Source organism: Lagopus leucura, unplaced genomic scaffold (genome assembly GCF_019238085.1).
Source record: "Lagopus leucura isolate 7727_CA_CO unplaced genomic scaffold, USGS_WTPT01 Super-Scaffold_100001, whole genome shotgun sequence".
Taxonomy (NCBI): Eukaryota; Metazoa; Chordata; class Aves; order Galliformes; family Phasianidae; genus Lagopus; species Lagopus leucura.
In genome coordinates this window covers 10,504,684-10,526,905 of record NW_024962262.1, presented here as the reverse complement: position 1 = coordinate 10,526,905, position 22,222 = coordinate 10,504,684, and the positions used below count along the sequence as shown (strand labels likewise).

At 43.8% G+C, this 22,222-nt stretch overlaps 1 protein-coding gene across 9 annotated transcripts; it reads left to right on the top strand.

Moving 5' to 3' along the window:
* The first annotated feature begins 3,819 nt into the window (after positions 1–3,819).
* On the top strand, positions 3,820–21,174 carry LOC122178306 (phosphatidylinositol 3,4,5-trisphosphate 3-phosphatase TPTE2-like). 9 transcript variants are annotated; one of them, XM_042868420.1, is made up of 19 exons: positions 3,820–3,938; positions 4,615–4,680; positions 6,878–6,955; positions 8,633–8,680; positions 9,341–9,502; positions 9,775–9,894; positions 12,153–12,252; positions 13,034–13,097; positions 13,531–13,595; positions 14,109–14,169; positions 14,389–14,470; positions 14,552–14,640; positions 15,852–15,913; positions 16,797–16,877; positions 17,649–17,754; positions 18,362–18,459; positions 18,783–18,878; positions 19,349–19,419; positions 20,910–21,174. In XM_042868420.1, exons 1-19 carry the CDS (start codon positions 3,820–3,822, stop codon positions 21,010–21,012), a joined length of 1,671 nt encoding a protein of 556 aa, XP_042724354.1. In that variant the 3' UTR covers positions 21,013–21,174. The 9 variants fall into 9 exon arrangements, with proteins under 9 accessions (XP_042724354.1, XP_042724347.1, XP_042724349.1 ...); XM_042868413.1 differs by having other exon boundaries at positions 3,879–3,934; XM_042868415.1 differs by having other exon boundaries at positions 3,910–3,934; positions 4,612–4,680.
* The last annotated feature ends 1,048 nt before the right edge of the window (positions 21,175–22,222 follow it).

Below are 22,222 nucleotides of genomic sequence, written 5' to 3'. Positions count from 1 at the left end.
TGCTTAAGGATTGTTCTCCTTTTACATTTATTTTAAGATTAGTGTGCAAGGTTTTCATTAAAGTCGTGTGAACCACATTGATTTCATGCCCTTCAAGCTCTGTAAACAAATACAATATTCTAGCCAGACAGTTGTTCACAGAAGCAACAAAATACCTGTGTTTTATCAGTAAAACTTGCAATCTTGTTTTTGAAATACCAATTAATTTGACAGGAATTATTTTTCATGATCCCACGTTGACTGGCATTAATTATTATTACTATCACTGAGCTTCTTCAATATTCTATCAATTGAAGCCTCTGTCTACCCTTCTCTGATTTTCTGAGAGCCAAACCAACGGAGCTAGCACCATTAGGCCATCCCATCTGTCTGCTTTGGATACTGGCACAGAGTTGATCCCCCTTCCCCTCTCCTTATCTCCATACTTCTGTTATCCCAAAACAGAATAAAAAGCTCGTTATTTTGCTTGGCTCTCTCTCTTACAGGTATCAGATATAAATGATCTGTACCTACTTATCTTGACGTCTGTCAAGTTCAGAGATTCTGTTTATCATGCTTCTCTGTTATTTTTGGAATTTAAAATATGCCATCACCTCTCTGAGATACACACACTTCATCTTGCTCCTACCCAGTATAACTGGATTATTTACTGAACATTTCAATCTTTTTTTGTATTTTATTGTCAATTCTGCTGTTTTACACCTATGAGTAATCATCCAGGGATCAGAACTGGATTCTGAGGGGTTTTTAAATGTCAGTATCATGAATTAAACAACGTAATACAACAAAACTGATTTACAAGACTTGAATTTAAAAAACAGAATACTATAAACGCTTCTTTTTTATTTTCTGTTTCATGAACCTTGGGTCATATTTATACATCTTTCTCCACCAGCTGAGAGCTTGAAAATCAATTTTATTAGAAGCTAAATGTGGTGTTTTTACTTTAGCCCTCTCACTTCAGAAGTCGTAGTTTTAAGAAAACAGATTGACCATCAGGAAACTCATGAAGATACATCAGAGCTGGCAAACCTGCTAGAGCCATTGGATTAGCTGTACTGAAAGCAAGTTATAGTACAATCACTGGCAATAAATGAGAAAAACTGTTTGTTTGTTTGATTGATTTTTATTCTAAGTGCATCTGCATCCTCTAGGAAGTTGTTGTATTTTTGGCCCTCGCATTCAGCCTGAGTGCCAAACTGGAAGCCTGCCAGCCTCCAGCCCCTGCTTGGATTGATCGTTGTAGGTTGTTAGTGTAAAATCCACTTCAACAGCCTTCACAGTTTGGTGCTTACAAGGCCCAGGAGAGAGGATACCAAATTCCCAGATCTGCACACTCTTCTGTGATACAGTCCTCCCCACAAAGGTGTCCCACAGCCACAAGATCCTGATGAAAGGAACGTACAGAATCCCACAGGGTCTGCAGGATCAAACCTGTACCAAATGACCTGCCGTATTTAAGGTCATTTTCAGAGTTAAGAAGTTAATCTAATGCTTCTTCTCATCATCCAGCTTATCTTTGATCCATGTTTAGCTGTTTCTCTAATTATTTGAATAGCCAAAATGTATTTAGCTCATCGCTGACTAGCATTGTCTGTAATAACTACTTTTTCAGATATTAATAGACCTGAAGGGGAAACTACTTATTCTGATGTCCAGAAATGTTCCACTTTCATAGACTTATTTTTGTTAAGGTTGGAAAATATCACCAAGATCATCTATTCCAACCACCAGCCCATCCCACCATGCTCACTGATTTGTGTCCCTCAGTGCCACATCGGCACAGTTCTTGAGCACTTCCAGGGACGGTGACTCTACCACCTCCCTGGGCAGTCTGTGCCACTGCCTCATTTCTCACAGAATCACAGAATGGTCTGGGTTGGAAGGGACCTCAAGGATCACGAATCCCCAGTCTCCCTGCCACAGGCAGGACCACCAACCTCCCCATTTAATACCAGACCAGGCTGCCCAGGGTCCCATCCAACCTGGCCTTGAACACCTCCAGGGACGGGGCATCCACAACCTCTCTGGGCAGCCTGTTCCAGCACCTCACCACTCTCTCTGGAAAGAACTTCCCCCTGACATCCAACCTAAATCTTCCCTCCCTCAACTTAAAACCATTTCCCCTTGTCCTGCTATGATCTACCCTTTCAAAGAGTTGCTCTTTCTGAGAAGTTTTTTATCTGTAAGTGTTACAGGAGAGCGACATAATTCAGGCAAAATACTGAAAACAAAAATACTGAAGCCTTCAAGAAAAGCTTGTCCAGCAGTCCCTTCCTCAGTGCTCGCGTTGAAAATGTTATTTCCTTCGGCAAAGGCTGCTGCTCCCTGCCCCCCCCTGCCTGCCCAACCTTGCAGCTGTGGAAGCAGGCCCCAAGCGCTCTCCTGGAGCTCCCTCTGCTGCTGAGCGTGCTGCAAAACGCTGGAAAAGGGCAGAGCTGGCCCCAGCGTTAATGAGAAGCAGGTTTCTGCCACAGAGTGCTCATGCTAACGGGCAGCGTGTAGATTACTTGATATATGGTAACGGAGCAGCCGTGTACCACGTGCTGCTTCGCAGGCTTCTCAGGGAAGGACTGATTCAGCCCAACTGCACGGGCTGAATGTCACAGAATAACAGAATTGTTGGTGTTGGAAGAGATCTCTGCAGATCATGGAATCCAACACCCTTCTAAAGCAGGTTCCTTACAGCAGGCCACAGAGATAGAAGTTCAGACAGGTCTTGAATATCTCCTTTGAAGCTCAGAAAGCAAATGATATCCTGGACTCTATCAGAAGAGGGGTGGCCAGCAGGCACAGGGAAGTGATTGTCCCTCTCCGCTCTTGCGAGACCCCATCTGGAGTACTGTGTCCAGGTCTGGAGTCCCCAGTACAAGAAAGACAGGGAGCTGTTGGAGAGGGTGCAGAGGAGAGCCACAAAGATGATCAGGGGGCTGGAGCACCTCCCTTACAAAGACAGGCTGAGGGAGCTGGGCTTGTTCAGCCTGGAGTAAAAAAGGCTGTGGGGTGACCTCATTGCAGCCTTTCAGTACATAAAGGGAGCCTATGAACAGAAGGGGAGTCAACTCTTTGAAAGGGTTGATAACTGCAGGACAAGGGGAAATGGTTTTAAGTTGAGAGAGAGAAGATTTAGGTTGGATGTCAGGAGGAAGTTCTTTACAGAGAGAGTGGTGAGGTGCTGGAACAGGCTGCGCAGAGAGGCTATGGATGCCCTGTCCCTGGAGGTGTTCAAGGCCAGGTTGGATGGAGTCCTGGGCAGCCTGGTCTAGTATTAAATGGGGAGGTTGGTGGCTCTGCATGTGGCAGGGGGTTGGAGATCCATGATCCTTGAGGTCCCTTTCAACCCGGGCCATTCTGTGATTCTGTGATTCTGTGAAGGTGACAGACAACCTCTCTGGGCAGCCTGTTCAGTGCTCTGTCAGTCTGACAGTAAAGTTCTTCACATTCATATGGAAATTCCTGTGTCCCAGCCTGTGCCCATTGCCCCTTGTTCTGTCACTGAGCACTGCTGAAAAGAGCCAGGTCTCATCCACTTGACTCCCACCCAGTAGACACTCATAAGCATTGGTAAGATCACAGAATCACAGAAAGGCCTGGGTTGAGAAGGACCTTAATGATCATCTAGTTTCAGCCCCCCTGCCACAGTCAGGGTTGCCAACCACCAGAGCGGGCTGCCCAGAGCCACATCCAGCTGGACAGCATACCCGCTCAGCCTTCTCTTCCCCAGGCTGAACAGCCCTAGGGCTCGCAGCCTTTCTCGTACAGGAGGTGCTCCCGGCTGTAGCGGAGGGCAGAGGCGGGCGGCGGAGCGAGGCCGTCGCCATGGCAGCGGTCGGGCCCGGCCCGGCCCAGGTGCGGCCCCGCGGCCCTTTTAACCGCGTCCCGGGCTGCGGGCCGCAGCGCTTTCTTGCCTCGCGGTTCCGCTTCGGCTCGGCGGGTGAGCGGGGCTTCGCTCGGGAGGTGGGCAGGCTGCCCTCAGGAAGTTTAACGCAATTTTCCGCTGAGTTCGCGGGGCGCCGGGGGCGGGTGTCCGGGCTCGACTTTGAGCTCGGAGGCGGGTGACCGTGCCGAGGTGAGGGCGCTCGGGGAAGTTCCCGGGCCGGCACCGCCGGAGGTGGCCGGGGCCGTAGCTGGCGACGACCGGGGTTCGGCCCGCGGGGCTCTGCTGGGCGGGGAGTGCCGGGGGCTGAGCGGGGCCGGCCCGCAGCCCGCCTCGGAGCCGCCTCTCTCCTCAGCCCGGCGGGTGAGGCTGTGCCGGGCGGGGCTTCGGAGCCCGGGATCGGACGAGCTGGGTGCAGCAGCCGGGTGTGAGGTGTGGGCGTCACGCTGTGCTGCTACCCGGGTTCCTGGCTTTGCCAGCCGGAGCAGGGGACGGGCTGGAGGTGGGGAAAGGATGGTGCCGAGATAACAAAGCTGTCGTCTCTTGTGCGTGCTAGATGTGCTGGGTTGTGGTGCTGAGCGGTGGCTCCTCGGTCCTCTCCTGTGAGGGAAGGGGCTTGAGAAGGGAGCACAGGCCTGCCCTCTCATAGCGCATAGAGCTACTATAGGCAAGAATGTGAATACTCCTTGCTGCTTGTACTGCTATCTAACTGCATGTGTTTCTCTTAACACCAGCAGAGCAAGAAAAACCACAATGACGACTGTGAGGTATGAACAGGGGTCAGAGCTCACTGAAGCTTCGAGGTGAGTGGAATGAACTGCACTGGTGCACGAGTTCAGAGCTGAAGTGTGCTGCCTGCAGCCTTCTGCCTAGCATTCCTTACTTAGTTGAACATAACAAAGAGGAGATATGTTGTATAAACTTCAAGCACTTCATACACAGTCTCTCTTTTTTCTTTTTTCTTCCACCCTGAGAACAGTGCTTCTTGAGGAGTGATATCTCTGATAGGAATGTGCTTTTGTGCTGGGCTTCTTACAAGTGGTTGAGAACTGTAATGAGGAGGTACAACTAACCTGCCCTGGTGTGCTAAGTTGAGGGCAGTAAGTCTGCTTTCTTCTAGCTTTTGGGAGCCACTGTCAAGTTGTTCTGTAGTTAGTGCATTGCTCTGCTCTCCTTACAGTCTTCCAGTCTGATGTTTGCTCTAACTGTGAGCAGTTGAAGTTGTCATTCCCCTGTGAAGACAGGCTGAGGGAGCTGGGCTTGTTCAGCCTGCAGAAAAGAAGGCTGCGGGTGACCTCACTGCAGCATTTCAGTACCTAAAGGGAGCCTATAGAGGGGAGGGCAATCAACTCTTTGAAAGGGTAGATAACAGCAGGACAAGGGGAAATGGTTTTAAGTTGAGAGAGGGAGATTTAGGTTGGATGTCAGGGGGAAATTCTTTACAGAGAGAGGTGAGATGCTGGAATAGGCTGCCCAGAGAGGTTGTTGATGCCACATCCCTGGAGGTGTTCAAGGCCAGGTTGGATGGAGTCCTGGACAGCCTGGTCTAGTATTAAATGTGGAGGTTGGTGGCCCTGCATGTGGCAGGAAGGTTGGAGCTTGATGATCCTTGAGGTCCCTTCCAACCCTGGCCATTCTGTGATTCGGTGAGGAAAAACTTGTGTACTCTTTAGACAGTACATAGGCAGGAAATAGGTTGTAGTATGCCTTCATTTTCTTGTCTTCTTCCTTGTGTTTGAAGACTAGATGTAGGATCTTGTAGCAGAAAGCTTTTTCTAGTTTGGGCAACAGTTAGATGTAAAGTAAAACTATCTGCTAGGGGAGCATTATTCAGATCTGAATTACTGTGTGAGAGCACAGTGTAAATAGTGTCCTTGGAGTTGGCTTCTATTTTCTTCTTATGTTAGCCCAACACACTGTTGTAGCTCGTTCTTATCTTATTTCTCTCAGAGTAGAGGATAAAAAGCTGGCTTTAAGTTCCCTTCACTTGTATACAAGTACAAGCAAGTGATCTGCAGCTGGAGTGCTATAGTAGCAGTAACACATCCTTATAAATGTTTCAGCCCACACTAAGCAGATAACTCTGAAATGAATGTCCTGTGAGAACAGCTGGGAAACAGAGCTGAATGGTCACATACCTCCAGAGCCTTCAGTTTTGGGAACAGAGCAAGCTTGCCAATGCCTGGAGATACTGGAGCTGGAAAATACTGTGCATATGGTTGTTTCTGTGTGAGTAGCAGTGATGCCAGAGACAGAACCGCAGCAAACACTGTGGCTGTGCTATTATGCAATACACTATTTCTGCACAGTAGGTTAAAAATGCAAATCGTTGGATTTGCCTATTACATTTGACTTTCTATGAAGTCATCTTGTGGTATTCAAAGCATTTAGGTGGCTAAACAAAATCCTGATTTAAGGAGACTCTTCTGAGGAAGTTCCGGTGAGCAGCAACTGCACAAGTTTTCAGCAGCCGCTGCTGCCCTGGTCTTCCAGTTTCCGGTCTGGTATCCTGCTCAGCACAAAAACATTGCTGTGCTAAGGCTTCTCCTAGCAAGCATTCTATGAACAAGTACTTTACTGTAGTAGGGTTGAACTTTTGGGTTGGTTTTTTTTTTTTTTCCACTCTTTTGCATATGCATGTTTCCAGCACTTCCAGAGTCTGGACTTGTCTCAAGTTCTTGACAGACTTTTGGATGATTTACTTCAAAGTCCTTTGTCTTATTACTTAATAAAATATCTTCCCTTCCTTCCCCAAAAGAGAACTTTGGTAGGTGGATAGTTAAGTGGATCTAGGTCAATACAAACCAAAGGCTTCTGTTGTGCCAACATATGGAAAGTCTTTCTTCTGGTACTACTACTGTGCTCTTGCCCAGGTTGCTCCTTGCTGCTCAGCTGACAGTAGTTAATGCTACTTTATCTGAAATAATGAAGGGTAGCAATATATGAAGTTGATGTCTGTACTGGTATGTGATTATTTTTTTTGTGCTGTTCCTTTGCCAGCTCTCCAAAAGCAAATGAGCCCACGATAAAGATTGATGATGGTCGTGATGAGGATAATGAACAGGACAGCTGTTCCAAGTAAGCTAATGAGAGACTAAGTGCCTTTTTTTACCCCCTCCCCCCCAAAAGTGAGAATGCCTGAGCCAAAATGAGAAGGCAGGTGGTGTGCTGAAGTTAATGATAAGCCTTAATTATTTTGATACCAGTGCACTGATCTTATCTTGATACCTTGAAGCTGTACGTCATTTGATACCAAGATTTGCTCTAATGTATAACTGCATGCAAGTTCAGGAAGCTTCTTAATACCTATGGAGATGAAAGCTCAGTTCACCAATTAACAACAAATCTGTTACAGAGTGGGAAAATAGGTAGTTCATACTGCACTGCATACGTGTTCTCTCAAAAGAATTGGCTTGGGAGAGCACTGAGGAAACGCTGGTGAGAAAATCAGGTGAATGAGTATCTGGAGCAAATGGTAAGCATCATCAAGAATAAACTGTCTGAACCTGCTAGTGATCAGTAAGAACAGTAAGATTAAGCCTGTTATCTCAGTTCCTCTCCCATTGTCCTAAATTGTATGAATTCAGGTCAAGGTGCTTAGAAGTGCGTTTCATAAAGGCTTAAGCTAAATATGCAAGCAACTCTTGTGCTTTTAACTGATCAAAGATGTTGGCAGGCCAGAGTAGAGTACCTTTATAGTGCATCCAATAAAGGTGCTTGTCCTTGGGCTGTGGAAGCTGCAGTCTTCCTGTACATACTATACCTATATCATAGGGTTAGCTGGACAAAGACAAAGTCACAAAATAATGTATACTTGTTATAAATGTTACTTGTTCATATTTTGAACTTTAAACTTAATAATGAGGAGTATGGACGAACTCAGTGCGCCCATCAAAATGCTTCCTCTTCACTTCAAAGATACTCAGCCTTGTCTTAAACTGGATAATGGAGTTAAGGTCTGTCACCAAGTGAAATATAGTGCTCAAACTGCCCTAAAGGAAACGAGTAGTTTAGATGAGATTGAGGTGCAATATAAATTACTGAGTTGAACGTTTCCTCTAACAGGGTGTCTCCAATGGTGTGGGTGGTGATGGGGAAGTACAGTAACCATACCTAACAGGACAAATATGTGAACAGTACTGACAGAAGAGTACTGTTTTTTTTTAAGGATGTAGCTGATAAAATACTACTTGTTTGAGTGATGAAAGATTTTTTTTTCCAAACACTGCCTTAATGTATTTGCTTCAAGAATCATAGAATCATAGAATCACTAAGGTTGGAAAAGACCTAAAAGATCACCCAGTCCAACCGTTCACCTATTCCCAATAGCTCCTACTAAACCATGTCCCTCAACACAACATCCAGTCTTTCCTTGAACACCCCCAGGCTCGGTGATTCCACCACCTCCCTGGGCAGTCCATTCCAGTGCCTGACCACCCTTTCTGAAAAGTAATACTTCCTCATGTCCAGCCTGAATCTCCCCTGCCGTAGCTTGAAACCATTCCCCCTGGTCCTATCACTAATGACACAAGAGAAGAGGCCGACCCCCAGCTCACTGCAACCTCCCTTCAGGAAGTTATAGAGAGCAATGAGGTCTCCCCTGAGCCTCCTCTTCTCCAGGCTGAATGCAGCTGAATACTCTTATATCAATGACACAGTTCTGAAAATAAAAAAATGAACTTCAGTAACAGTGGTACTCTGGCTTAATCAGTAGCAAATTGTCATTGTCTTGATGCTGATTCTCTTTTCTTGCAGTACCATTAGGAGAAAAATTTCCCCGTTTGTGATGTCATTTGGATTCAGGTAAAAGATTATGCTTGTAATGATGTGGGAAGGATAGAAGTAGTTCTTTTTATTGTAGGAACTCTGAGACTTGAGCCTCTGTCTGGGAAGTACTGAATCTATCCCCTCCAGCAAAGGGGAGGTTTCTCTGAGAAGGATGTCTTACACAGATGTCTGTGTTCTCCAAAGAGAATGGGAAGTTGGAGTTGTAAGTGTTACTGTCATTTGTTGACATAAGGGTTCTTAATGTTGTATGAAAGCCTGTGACAGCTGATCTGCTGTATACAATCTAGGTGCTACAAGAGGGTGAACCATTAAATATGCTTATTTCTGAGGGACTGCTCTTCCTTACACGTGGGAGGGAAAGTGAGTAAGCTGGAAAGCAGCACTGGTGCTTCTGTGCCTTAAAGCACTCAGGTTGGCATCATACATGGATAGATATGGGATTATTGATTAATAACTACTGTTGAGTCTAAAAACATACAGTTCCACGTGGATGGTATATTCTGTGCAGGTCACTTAAAAAATGCAATTTGAATCTTTCAGCTGTAACACAAGCAGGACTCAATCTCTGTATCAGCTTAAAATAAAAACCTAGATGTGTAATCTCCAGTTTGTGTATTCCACTAATTATTTGCTGTTTCTAAAATTAACTTGTATATTTATTTTTTTCCCTCACAGAGTATTTGGGGTTGTGCTTATCATTGTGGACATCGGAGTTGTGATTGTGGATCTGGCCATCAGTGAGAAGAAAAGAGGCATTAGAGAGATTCTTGAAGGTGTTTCCCTGGCTATAGCACTCTTCTTCCTCGTTGATGTTCTCATGAGAGTGTTTGTTGAAGGGTAAGACACAAGCAAAGGAATTCAGTGTGGCAAGACCTCAAGCAGTAAGAGCAATGCTTCAAGCTTGGAACGATAGGCAGGTTGACTTCTCATAGAGAAGAGCCTCATCTTCTCTTGGCTGTGCTCACTGGCTGTTACTATTTCATAGGCTGATCTGTAGAATGCTTTGAAGTGCTTGGAAATGGCATTGGTCTTGCTGTGACTGCTCTCATAGTGGGTCTTTTGTGTTTAGCTTTCTAAGAAGAAAAGCTTTCTTTTTTTTTTTTTTTCAGCTTCAAGAACTATTTCCGCTCCAAACTGAATACTTTAGATGCACTCATAGTAGTGGGCACTCTGCTAATTAATATGACCTACTCCTTCTCTGACCTTGCTGCCACAGATCAGATGCCAAGGTAAGAATGGTATGACAGCTGTTAAGTGTGAGCTTTCCATGATGGGCAATAAAGAATGTTCTTGGCATATCTAGGCTAGGTGAGTGTCTGCTAGATGACAGATATAGCTGTGATAATATTTCACAGTACAGAATTCAAAGGAAAGTCGTCTTATTCCCCATCTGGAATACTGTGTCCAGGTGTGGAGCCCTCAGTACAAGAAAGACATTGAGATTTTGGAAAGGGTCCAGAGGAGGGCGACGAAGATGATCAGGGGGCTGGAGCACCTCCCCTATGAGGACAGGCTGAGGGAGTTGGGCTTGTTCAGCCTGGAGAAGAGAAGGCTGCGGGGTGACCTCATTGCAGCCTATCAATACCTGAAGGGAACCTACACCCAGGAGGGGAGTAAACTCTTCAAAAGGGCTGACAATAGCAGGACTAGGGGAAATGGATCCAAGTTGAAGGAGGGAAGATTTAGGTTGGATGTTAGGGGGAAGTTCTTTACTAGGAGAGTGGTTAGGCCCTGGAACGGGCTGCCCAGGGAGGTTGTGGATGCCCCGTCCTTGGACGCGTTTAAGGCCAGGTTGGACGGGGTCCTGGGCAACCTGATCTGAATGTGTATGTTTGGTGGCCCTGCTAGGCAGGGGGGTTGGAACTACATGATCCTTGGGGTCCCTTCCAACCCGGGTCGTTCTGTGATTCTGTGATTATTCTTTAGGCTTACAGTTGTGTTGTAGCTTGACCCTGTCTCAAAGGCAGATATGATCTAAACACTTACTGGTGTAATTAAAAGTGAATGGTGGGAGGCAGAGGGGTGTTTCTGTGCTGTTGTGGGTTGGTGTGCAAGTACCTTGTATTCTGACTTGATGGAGCTTGTAGGACAATCTCAGTTTTTGCACTGCCTAGTGCAACACAAGAAATCATGCTGGGATATTCAGCTGGGACCTGCTATCTCACCCATGCAACTCCTGAGGCCCTCCGTAAGACTTCTTCTGTTAAAAGCTCTTCAGTCCTGCTCAGATGCCGTAGACGTGGCCAAATATCAAATTTTGAGACAATTTTGAGTCTTCCCACCTAATCCTCCAGTTGCAGCCACACAATCAAACTAATTCCCAGCAGCTTACCTGAGCTTTTGTTGCTTTTCTTTCCTCATGGCTCTTCCTTCAGATATGAACAGTGGTCTTAAAATCTGTTCAGACTGTTTGGAGATTTGTCGAGTGCTCTCTGTGGGTGACAGCTTGTCATACAAGTTAGATTTCAGTGGCAGTCCAGAGAGGCAACATCACATCCTTTCATCAAGGGGTATCTATTTAGAACCTGATCTAGCTAGTGTGGATTGGAGCAAGTGTCTCTTGACCAATAAAAGGATGTCTGAGTTGGGTATCTACTTGCAAACTAATGCTTGACTAGCTGCCTTTGAAAAGGGCAGAGGGCAAACTCTTCATGTAAGCTCTGGTTCAAGCAGAGGAGGGGGCTCTAATGTCTTCAGTCTAGTATTAGTTCATGTCCTTGTCTGGCTTCTAGTTCAAGGGAATTCCTCTGAAACAATAGCAGAGTTATCTTGGAGTAGGAAGGAGCTGGGGAGAAATTGAAACTTAGCAAGCTTCTGGGACAGCTCTGTGTGTGGTTGACTTCCACAAGCTCTACGTTGGTGGAGAACTGTGGGTATCTACTGAAGTTCTTACCTTAGGTATAACAGGACCTGAAACATGTATGTACTCCTTAAAAATGTGTGCTTGTGTACCTCCTTAAGAAATGAGTGCTTGTTTGCCCTTGTCCCTAAGGGTGTGCTGAAGCAGCTCCCCCTGTTTCTGTAGTTACTCGCATAAGCATCTTGCCTGATCCAAAGTTCAGTAGGAGTTCAAAGTTTCTCAAATTTGTCAAATTGTTGACTGATTAAAGAAAATGTTTCTTGTTGAAGCATGTCTAGCTTATTTAACTTCTTTTCAGCTTGTTTGTCAGGTGGCTGGTTCCACTTCAATTGTACACTTCAGTATCAAGGGATAATTGGCAGTGTTAAGGGAATTTGTTACTTGCTGGGTGGAGATAGCTGAGAAAGTTCCTAGAATAGACTCTGGGACTTTCTAGTTCTGTTACTACTTTAGAATGTGCATCACTAGTACCATCAACAATAAAACTGTGGTACTCCAGGTGTTGGGTTTTTTACATGAAACAAAGCTTTTTTTTTTTTTTAATATTCTCTGAAACAGCTGTTAAATAATTTTGAGCTTTACATTTAGGCTCAACACTTCTTTTTACAATTCATCTCTTTCATCTAGAATGGTTACTCTCCTTCGAGTTCTGAGAATTGTCATCTTAATAAGAATATTTCGCCTGGCTTCACAGAAGAAACAACTTGAAGTGGTAACCAGAAGAATGGTAAGCTGGCCTAGTAGTATATCTAGGCAGCTGTTACTCTTCCTTTCTCTAGGCAACTGTCAAAAAAACAGCAAGCAACAAATCTGTCTGCTGCATATTGATCTGAAACTGATAATACAGCAGAAGCAACATGCCTGTTCTGTGTCCTTGATGGGGTATTGCAATTCTGCCTTTGGCTGCAGTAGAACTAGCAATTCTTGCCTCTAGTTGAGCAAGAAGCTCCTTGACTTACAAAGCCAGAATATCAGTGATTGTGACACTGTGGTGTGTCTTGGTCATTGCTGGCTTGTGTGGTGCATGGACTGCAGGTTCCTCCTTGGCTGACGAGAGGTTGGTGGAAAACTAAAGCAGCTCATCTGTTAGCTGCATTAAAGCCCTGTCTGTTTTAGATACCTCTTACTTTCATCAGGGTACTAAAGTGAAATCTGAAGCTTTGAGTTCAACCCTTTACACAGCAGTAAATACCTAAATATTCTGCCCTAATCATTCTCCTCCTTTTGTTCAGCTCCCAAACGCTGAAGTAGCAAAGACCCATTCATGTGCAGCTTGTGGAGAATCTACAGTGTTTTTCACTTCTATTACCTAAAATAATTTTTGCCTTGATGTATAGGAGATCATTCAAATAACACAATCAAACTCGTTCTCAGGTAATGCTGTGAACTCCTCAAAAATAAAATGAGGTTCTGAAACATGACTTGGTCAGGGTTTATTTTTTTTCCTAGTAATAGACAACACTTGTTGATCTGTGTCATTCTCTTGAGAGACTGCTCCATTTTCACAGGTCTCTGAAAACAAAAGGCGTTACATGAAAGATGGCTTTGATCTGGATCTCACTTATGTTACTGGTTGGTAGAAATCCTATAACAACAGATAAAACTTCACAGCATGAAATTGGCTACTAACACTGAAGTAACTACTGCTTTCAAGGGTTAGCCTTCTGGGAGAGGGCTTGTATGTGCTATAGGTAGTGATAGCAGTTCTGAGGCCTAGGGAAGCTATGTAACTACTGCCTAACTCACTGGAGGGGTTTTGTCTGTGGTGGCTGGCACTTACTGGTAACTAATCCTTTAGAAAGGTCTATTAACCTGCTCTAGCTGTGCTAATTGTGGGAGTGGGGGGAAAAAACTCTTGGAAATGATTAGGTGCTTTTCCTAAACAGTGTACTCATAGGGTAAGAGTCAATTATTTCGTAATGATCTCAGTCAAATTGTTCTTGGACTTGGGGAGGGAGGGGAGCTGCCTCCATGTTGTTACTTCTGATTGCTGTTTTCTCCACAGATCGTGTTATTGCAATGTCTTTTCCATCTTCTGGGAAGCAGTCTTTCTATAGGAATCCTATAGAGGTAAGAATCTCTCATTACCAGGTTTAGTATTTCTAAATGCTGTTTCACTTCTAGGTGAACTGGAACTTGCATGTGAACTAACTTGTGTGTGGATTACACTATCGAATCCTAGTCCTGAGCTTGGCTGGTCAGAATGATTTAATAGTGATCTCCCCTGTGCTGCATTGCTATGTTTTAGTCTCAGCCTAATAAGATGCATCTTGTGTGGACAGACTGATGTTCTGATGTCTTACCTCTTGAGGAATCTTTCAGTGAACCAAATAAACTCTCTCACAGGCTAGTGGTAGTGTGAATAATATGAGCTATGTAATCATGACAATGTTTAAAAGCTTTATTGCTCATGTAGAGCTGTGCTGTCTGATACCTTTACATAAATATGTAGAGTAAGGAATTGAATCACAGTCATGCTGTCTCAGAATTGAGACAGGAATTTGAACTACTGGGTTGATGAAAAGGCCTCTTGGTCAAGGACAAGAGCACTAATTACTTTGAACTTGTTTCTTGTTACTTCAGGAAGTTGCAAGGTTTTTGGACACCAAGCATGCAGACCACTATAAAGTCTACAATCTCTGCAGTAAGTGTGTTTTGTTGCTGACGATTGAAAGACTGCTAAAAAGAAAAGTATCACTTCAAGGTGTGGTGTTGATGCTATCAGATCTTCAGGAATTTAAAATGCATCAAAAGGACTTCAACACTATTTTATGCTCAGACCAGCAGTCTTTATCACAAGCTGCTTTCATTGTTGCAAGCTGTTGTTGCTCTTCCTGGTGTAACACCAGCTCTTACTTTGTAGGTGAAAAAGGCTATGACCCTAAGTACTTCCACTACAGGGTAGAAAGGATCTTTATTGATGACCACAATGTTCCAGCATTACAGTGAGTCTTGTTAATGAGTACTTGCACCAGTATAACTTTTCATGCTTTTGCTTTGTCTGCACTAATTTTCTTCTCATCTAGGGACATGCTGAAATTCACTGCCAGTGTCAGTGAATGGATGAGTCAAGATGAGAAGAATATCATAGCAATTCACTGTAAAGGAGGCAAGGGTAAGGCTTCTCATATACAGCCTGTGTATGCCCCAAATTGCACATTCTTTGTTAAAATAGGACTTAAGGATAGTCTGGTACTCTGAACCCATCTATTCTGTGATTTAATTTGTCAGATTCTACAGGCACTGTGACTGGCAACAGTGTAATGCTGTTTAGTGTTGCACACATGTGTTCTGAAGTAGTTTTAAGAAATCAGCTGCTATTTTATGGAAAGAGCTAACCTGAATTCCTCTGTAAGTTCCTGCTGTCCTGGCCCTCCTGGTAGGAGGGACTGAGGACAGGAGCTACTGATGTTGCTGCTACAACTGTGAAGCTGCTGCTTTAGTTTTGTGCCAGCCGGTGATCCATACATACTGAGTATTTTGCACTGCAACATACTTTGAGCAGCTGAATTTCTGTGGGGGGTTGTCCAAAGTATTGCTGGATCCTTAAGGCACACAAGGCATTGAGAAAGAGTACATGGTAGATTTGTGGGGACAAGATTTTGTGTGAGCTCCTGCATAAGGTGACCTGTGGGTGCTGTGTGTAATCTGTAGTAGTGCAGGAGCTGTTGAAGTGCATTAGTGGCTGTGTGAACAAGCCCTGAAAACTTCTGTCACATTTTTTAGATGTAGCATCAGGTGACTACAAATTCTGGTTCACTTGAGCCAGATGTCTACAAAAGCTTTTTCTCCACAGCTGAAAACTTAGCATGGAAGGCTTAATGAAACTGAAAGCTGAACCTACCTGCAGGCCAAAACCAGCTTGAAGAACAAGGGTAGGGAGGGATGATGTGGTTTCAGGCATGAATTTGAGACCGAGATTGTACTGGAGACTGTGTGCTAGTAGTCCTGGTGCTGCTTTAGTAGGGCTGAGGGGGAAAAGTGAAGTGGAGAAGTTACCTTGTGAGACTTCAGCTGGCACTGGCTGGTGCTGTAGTGTGTAAGGACTTGGTAAGATGTGCTTGACTCTCTCCACTGCTAAATAGAGGATGCAGTTACTGCCCAATTAAATATCTTAAGTAATACCATAAAGAATTACAGGGACTGCTTTCAGTAAGCAAGGTAACAAACCACAGTGTTTTATTCTTCTCAGAAATACAGATTCTTGATTACTTGTGTGCCACTTATTTCCTGTTACCCCTATTTTAAGTTAGGAATTAATTTCCACAAAACTAATTCTCAAATCTTTGAGCTCATATAACTCAGTTTCTCTTACTTCTAATACAGGTAGAACTGGAACAATGGTCTGTACCTGGCTTATACACAGTGACCAATTTGAGAGTGCAAAGGTAAAAACTAGCTTTTATTTCTGCTTCTTTCAGTAGTCAGAATACCCTCGTTAGAATCTGCTTACTTAGTGAAATGCACTGATATTATAAACTAAGAATATTGTGAGTCTGTATTTAAAAAAAAAAAAAAGAAAGTCTTACAGCTGTGTGAACTTTTTGTTTGAGATTATTCCTGATCAGGGAGAGTGGCCTCTAAAGCATTTCTTTAGAAACTAGGATCTTAAGCAACTTCTTCAAAACTGTAGGTGGCTTCCTTGCATCCACTACTAAAGCCAGTCTCTGTTTAAGTAGCCTTGTGCAGTTGTCTTCCCTGCCCTCCTTCCAAGGTGTGCAAGGCATCAAGAACTGCTTGTGGTTTTATTTTGATTGCCAGCGTTGCAGCAAGAAGTCTTCCTGAACATCCTGGGGAAAAGGAGATGAGCAAGTCTGCAGTCAGAGCAGCCATGTTCTTCTGCTTTGCTGTACCAGATCTTTGCTGCAGGCTCAGAAACCTGGGTTGCAGAAGGCTCAGGTCTGCTGTAGGTGATCTGTGTGGAGCATGTATCAGTTTGGCCTCTTGCTTTTCTGAATTTAGTGTAGATCTCCACAAACCAGTGTTCAGCTTTTGTCTGCCACAGGTAACTTGAGAAATGTGTATGGTTCTACAACAATTGCTTAAGCATGTTGCTTTCCTCTTTCAAAGAGTTTTACCAGCTTGCTTTCTGAATGGTGGACTTAAAGCTACTCGTTAGGAAGTCAGCTACAATACCTTCTAGCTAGAAGGTAACAGAAAAACTTGTGTATCTTCTGTATTCCTTTGGAATTGATTAGTTTAACTCTGGTTTGTGTTAGCCTCAGGGAGGGGAAATGGTGGTGATTTCACTCTTGAAATCTTCCTATATAGGAGAGTTTGGACTACTTTGGGGAGAGAAGAACTGACAGAACTACAAGTACCAAATTTCAAGGAGTTGAAACTCCATCCCAGGTAAGTTTGAGCAGGTTTTGTAATGAGCCAAGTTAACCCTAGCCTTATGAGCACTTAAACAAGGTGGCAGAGATGGAGCAGCTTCAGAGATGTAGGTTCCTACTACTGTACTCTTTTCTTTAGGGATTGGACTATCGACTATTAGGGTTGCATTGCATCTTTCTTATATGCCCTTATTACAGCCCATTTCTTATGCTGCTTCTGAGTGCAGTATTAAATGTGATTATGGTATCTGGGCTCCCAGCCTTCTAAGACGAGGAGACCATCTAATCCAGCCCCACTGTTTAAGTAAGGTGAGCCAGAGCAGGCTGCCCAGGGCCATTCCTGATTAGATTTAGAACATCTCCACAGATCCTGATTCACTGTGTACTGTGAGATGAAGCTGTTGGCAGAGGTACTCTAGTTGCTGGTATAAAATAGAATGGAAGGGTAATTACTCATCCAGTTGGTGCTTTTTCAAAGTAAAAGCTTTCTAGAGCTTTTTAAGGGGTAAAATGTTTAAGCACAAAGTTCCATGCTTTTTGCTGATCTCTAGAGATTTCTTCTTAAAACACTAAGTATAAATACTGTTTAGAGATAGATATAAAGCTTGTTTAGAGCTTTAACAACAACATGCTTCAATTGTGGAAGGAAAAAGCAAATGGCTTAGTTTCTTTTAAGCCTTGGACTTGAGAGAAGAACTCAGTGCAGACCAACTTAATCCTTCTACCTGGAATTAGTCTGTGTGGGATACAGAAACTGCATAATGTGTCTGGGTTTTTTGCATTACAGAGTAGGTATGTTGGGTATTATGAGATCCTGAAAAACAAGTATAACTTCAAACTCCCACCAGAGAGACAACTCAAAATAAAAAACCTCAAAATCCACTCTATACATGGTAAGAACTTTTGAATTTGGGCCTTTCTATCTGGTGATGGTTTCTTAGCACAGGCAGCTGATCTCTGTTCTGTCTCTTATTAAGCCTGTGGTAGGAATGCAGACATACTGCGACTTGAGAATTTCAGTGGCACAGATTTGAAAACAAAATCTGAAGTGCAGTTACCTTGTTTTGTCACTTCCTGGGTATGTGGTCAAACGGTGCTTTACGTGCAAGCTGCTGTTTTGGATAAGTAATCAATTATCAAGTAGGATTAGTGCATCCAACTCAACATCTGGAGCTGCAGTTTCTCAGCTTGATATACAGAAGTTTCTGTATGTACAAACAAGCAACTAGTACTAGAAGTTTGGTGTTATTTTTTTTTCTAGGGGGCCTGAACTGCTGCTCTTGTTCAGTGATAGAACTACACGTTCCCGCTCCACTAGTAGGATTCACTGGTGCTTCAAAATCAAGCTCAGACTCTGCAGCTCAAGCTACTTTCAGGGTTTGAGTTCTCTGAAGTCTGTAGCAAGGCAGTTTTGAATAAGATTGATGTACTTGGTTTTGATTTCTGCGTAGTTTTCAGCAGATGTTTTGCTCCAGTGTAATGCAACTTCTTTCTTCCTAGGAGTTGGGAAAGGCAATGGAACTGATATGAAGGTGCAGATAATAATGAAAAAGCAAGTTGTGTTGGAATGTGTGTGTGCCACTCAAGGAAACTGCAAGGTGAGAGTATGAAACTGTCAGCTGAGTCACAGAAGCTGGATACTGGACATAAAACTATCTAAATAAATAGACAGTATGAACTTCAAAAAGATGCAACTTTGCTAAGCCTTAGGAAAAATAGTGTAAGGTATAAAAAGCTTTCCTAGAAGACACTTGAATGTACTTAATGGCTCACTCTGACCTGGGAAGCTTAAATGGTTGGCTAATATTCTAGCACTGCTATTGTATTTATATGTGATGATTTGTAGCTTTTGTTGTCATCAGTTGACCTTCTGTCTCTATGGTGGGTTTTCATAAACGTCATATTTTGCTCTGTTACCTAGCTCTTCTTTGATTCTGAAAGTGACTCTGTAGTCATTGGCTTGGAAGACAGCCCTGTTATAAGTGGTGATGTGAAAGTCAGATTTGAATCTAACTCTGTAAGTACAACAGCACTAAGATCCTCATTTCAATTTGAGGCAGGACAGCAATGCAAATGCCAGCTGGGTCTTGGCTGGCTTAGCTCTGTGGGGCAAAGCCTGATTTTGTTTTGTTTTTATTTTTCTCCCCCCCTGCTTACTTTTGTGTAGGAATGGACCCTAATGAGCCAAACAAGAGCTGCTACAGTGCAGTGAGAACATAGCAAGTGTTACTGCAGTAGCTTGTACAGATGGGGTGGCTGTTCATACAGAGCAACTGAAGCATCTTAGTTGAGCACCTGCTGCTTCTGATATGGATCTTATGTTAAGCTTGGGTGGCTGGGAACAAATTGAATGAAAAATGTGATCTGGGTGTGATACGTCTTGTTAAATGTACTGATTCTAGCACACCAGTTTTGTAAGTCAAACTGAGGACAAATGGCTACTTGTGTCTGCAAAAACTGTTCCTTAAATGAAGCATTTACTTTCAGGATCTTCCAAAAGGCTATGATAACTGCCCGTTTTTCTTCTGGTTCAACACTTCCTTTATTGAAAATAACAGGTAAGCGATCACAGTGGCTGCCTTCAGAAGCTGACTTCTGGTGTATGAACAGAGCTGGCAGTTACTGAACACAGTGCTGAGAGTTGAAATAGAGTGCTAACCAAGCCAGTCTTTAGCTTCTGTATGGCTTTCTGATTTCCAGTTCTAACTTGTGAGCAGGTACTTGGCACACACTTGTACTGTGCTAAGTGGATTAAACATAGAATCATAGAACAAGATGGGCTTTAAGGTCCCTTCCAAGCCATTCTAACCTCCTGCTGTGGACAGGCTTGCCACCCAGCAGCTCAGGCTGCCCAGAACCCCATCAAACCCAGTCTTGAGGACCCTCCAGGGATGGGGCACTCACAGCTTCTCTGGGTAGCCTGTGCTAGTGCTTTACCACCCTCTGAGTAAAGAATTTCTTCGTAATATCTAATCTGAATCTCTCCTCTCTTTAGTTTAAAACCATTCCCCTTGTCCTGTCAGTTATCTTAATCCATTGGTTTGTTTCCCAGCATTCTATAGTTAATAATACCCTTTTGTTCAAGGTGGTTAACTATTCAAATGTCAATAGCACAACTGACTGAGGCTGGAACTTGAATTTAGCAGCTAAGCGAGGCAAATGTTAAAAGTTAGATATCAATGTTTTGGATCCTAAAAAAGCTCTTAACTTGTTAGTTCTCATGCTTTTGTTAAAAGTTTAAAAACTTTTGTGGGCTTGTTGTTGAGACCAGAATTCCTGGGGGAGCTCCTGCCAGCAGAGGCTGGGCTTGTCTGTCTTGCTAGGGGAGTGATAGAGAAGTAAAGAGACTTCAGCTCCTTCTGGCCTGTCTACTAAAATGGGTAGGATTAGACAGCAGAACAATGAACTTGTGTCAGGTAAAATTCTTTCCACAACTGTAAAAGAACAAACCTTACTGAATTTCTCCTGTCAGTCTGAGGAGCCATGAGTTATAACTCTAATCCTAATGTGCTAGGCAGCAATGCACCTTGCACCTGAACTGAGATAGTCATTTACACGAATCTAGCAGCAGGAGGAATGTGTGCCTGTGGTCGTGTAGCTCTGCAGCAGTGTTATAACAAAAGGTGAAGTGCAGGTGCTATCTGGTGATTGCTAGAAATGAATTTGGTAAGCATTAAAGGAGAAAGGGTGGGGAGAACATGGTGGCTGAGCTTGACTGAATACTGAACCAAGCGCATGCCATGAGGTCAGTTATTAAACAGGTGTCTATTCCCTTGAAAGGCCCTGAGCTGGACATAACACTAATTTTACTGTAATGGTTGTGTCCTGGGTGGAATAGACCACAAATCATCAGGTTGGCTGTGTATTTGTGAGCTATTTCATGTCCAAATCCCCATGCCTATTTCATCCCCATTACCTAATGTCTGTCTGAATTTAAGATCTAGGCCTGTAGTTAATACTCTTGAGCCAAGCTTCAAGCCTTCTCCACAATCTTAATGGAAAAGCATTCCTCAGGCCCTAAGAAATACTATTGGATTTTATCTTTCAGACTGTACCTTCCCAGGAACGAGCTGGATAACCCTCACAAGTCAAAAACATGGAAAGTCTACAGTGAGACGTTTGCTGTAGAGATGAACTTTACTGAGCTGTAAGGGAAAGCTGAAAGAAGGAAAATACTTTAACTCATCTCCTGTCCTGATGATGCCTTGCTGCTTCAGTGTAGTGAAGCGGTCTCACTTTGATGTACTTAATGTATTTCTATGTAGATACAGCTTCTCAAATAAACTGACCTGAAGTTCTGTTGTGCAGAGCAATACATCTCTGAAGTATTTAATGTCATGTAACTGTGATTTATGTGAATGTGCTGATAGATCTGCTGGAGCCTAGATATGTTTACATGCAGGTAATCCCTACTCTAAGCTGTGAGCATTAACCAACAGCATTCACTTGTTGCTGGGTAGAGAACAGCAGTCTGCAGGGCACTGTTGGAGTAGACTGAGACACTTCCCCCAGCATCAGGTCACCAGAACTAAGGTAATATTGAGGGGAGGGGAAATAATAACCTGCCACTGGCAGGTGGGTGCTTACCTTAGCTAATACCCATAATGAAGTAAGCAGAGATCCCAGACCTTCCAAATGCTCAGCTGAGGGTTGTGGCATGCTCTGAGGTACGTATACAGACCTGAGTCTGGCTGTTGCTGAATGATAGCCTGGTATTTAGTAAGTGTGGTGTTGAAGCTCCCATCTAGTTGGCAGCAGCAGCTTCTTTTGCACTGTGGTTCAAGTACAGAGGTCTGAACTCATTTTGAAGGTGCATTCTACAAATGCTTAGCACTTCCATAAACAGGATGCTGTGGGCCTGGGTCTCTTAGTTACTACACGTGGAAGTGTGTAGTGAGATGTTATTGGAGCTTCTGAAGGTGAAGGGATGACGGTGGAGTTAATGCTCTGCTACTGGTCTGATGGCAACGAAATTTCCCCCTTATAAAGGCGTGAGGCCAAAGTTCCCTCGCTAGAGGGCGACCGAGTAAGGCAGCAGGCAGGGCCCTCCAGTGCAGACCGAGCTTACTAGGAGCTGGAATCCAATGCTGTTTTATTGCAGCTGGAAGTGTCTGATGACTGAGTTCCTTTTAGCTCAGCTCTGGCAGTGAGATAGCATTCACCTAAACTGTCCTTTCTAATCAGCTGCAGGGCACTTAAGGTTCTCTGTCCTGCTTGTGAAGGCTCTCACAGCAAGAAGTCAGGGGTTTTTGTCCAGCTGAAGTATGCACTTCCATATTATAAGCAGGAACAGGTAACAAAATAAGTACAAGTGCTGCACTGCATCTCATTTCAGGGATCCAAAGACTGCTAGCAGTAGTT

Coding starts and splice junctions, on each gene's coding strand:
- LOC122178306 (XM_042868420.1), top strand. CDS start 3,820: ATGGCAGCGGTCGGGCCCGGCCCGGCCCAGGTGCGGCCCCGCGGCCCT. Junction 14,471..14,551: donor CACAATGTTCCAGCATTACA/GTGAGTCTTGTT, acceptor CTTCTCATCTAG/GGACATGCTGAAATTCACTG. Junction 19,420..20,909: donor TCCTTTATTGAAAATAACAG/GTAAGCGATCAC, acceptor TTTATCTTTCAG/ACTGTACCTTCCCAGGAACG.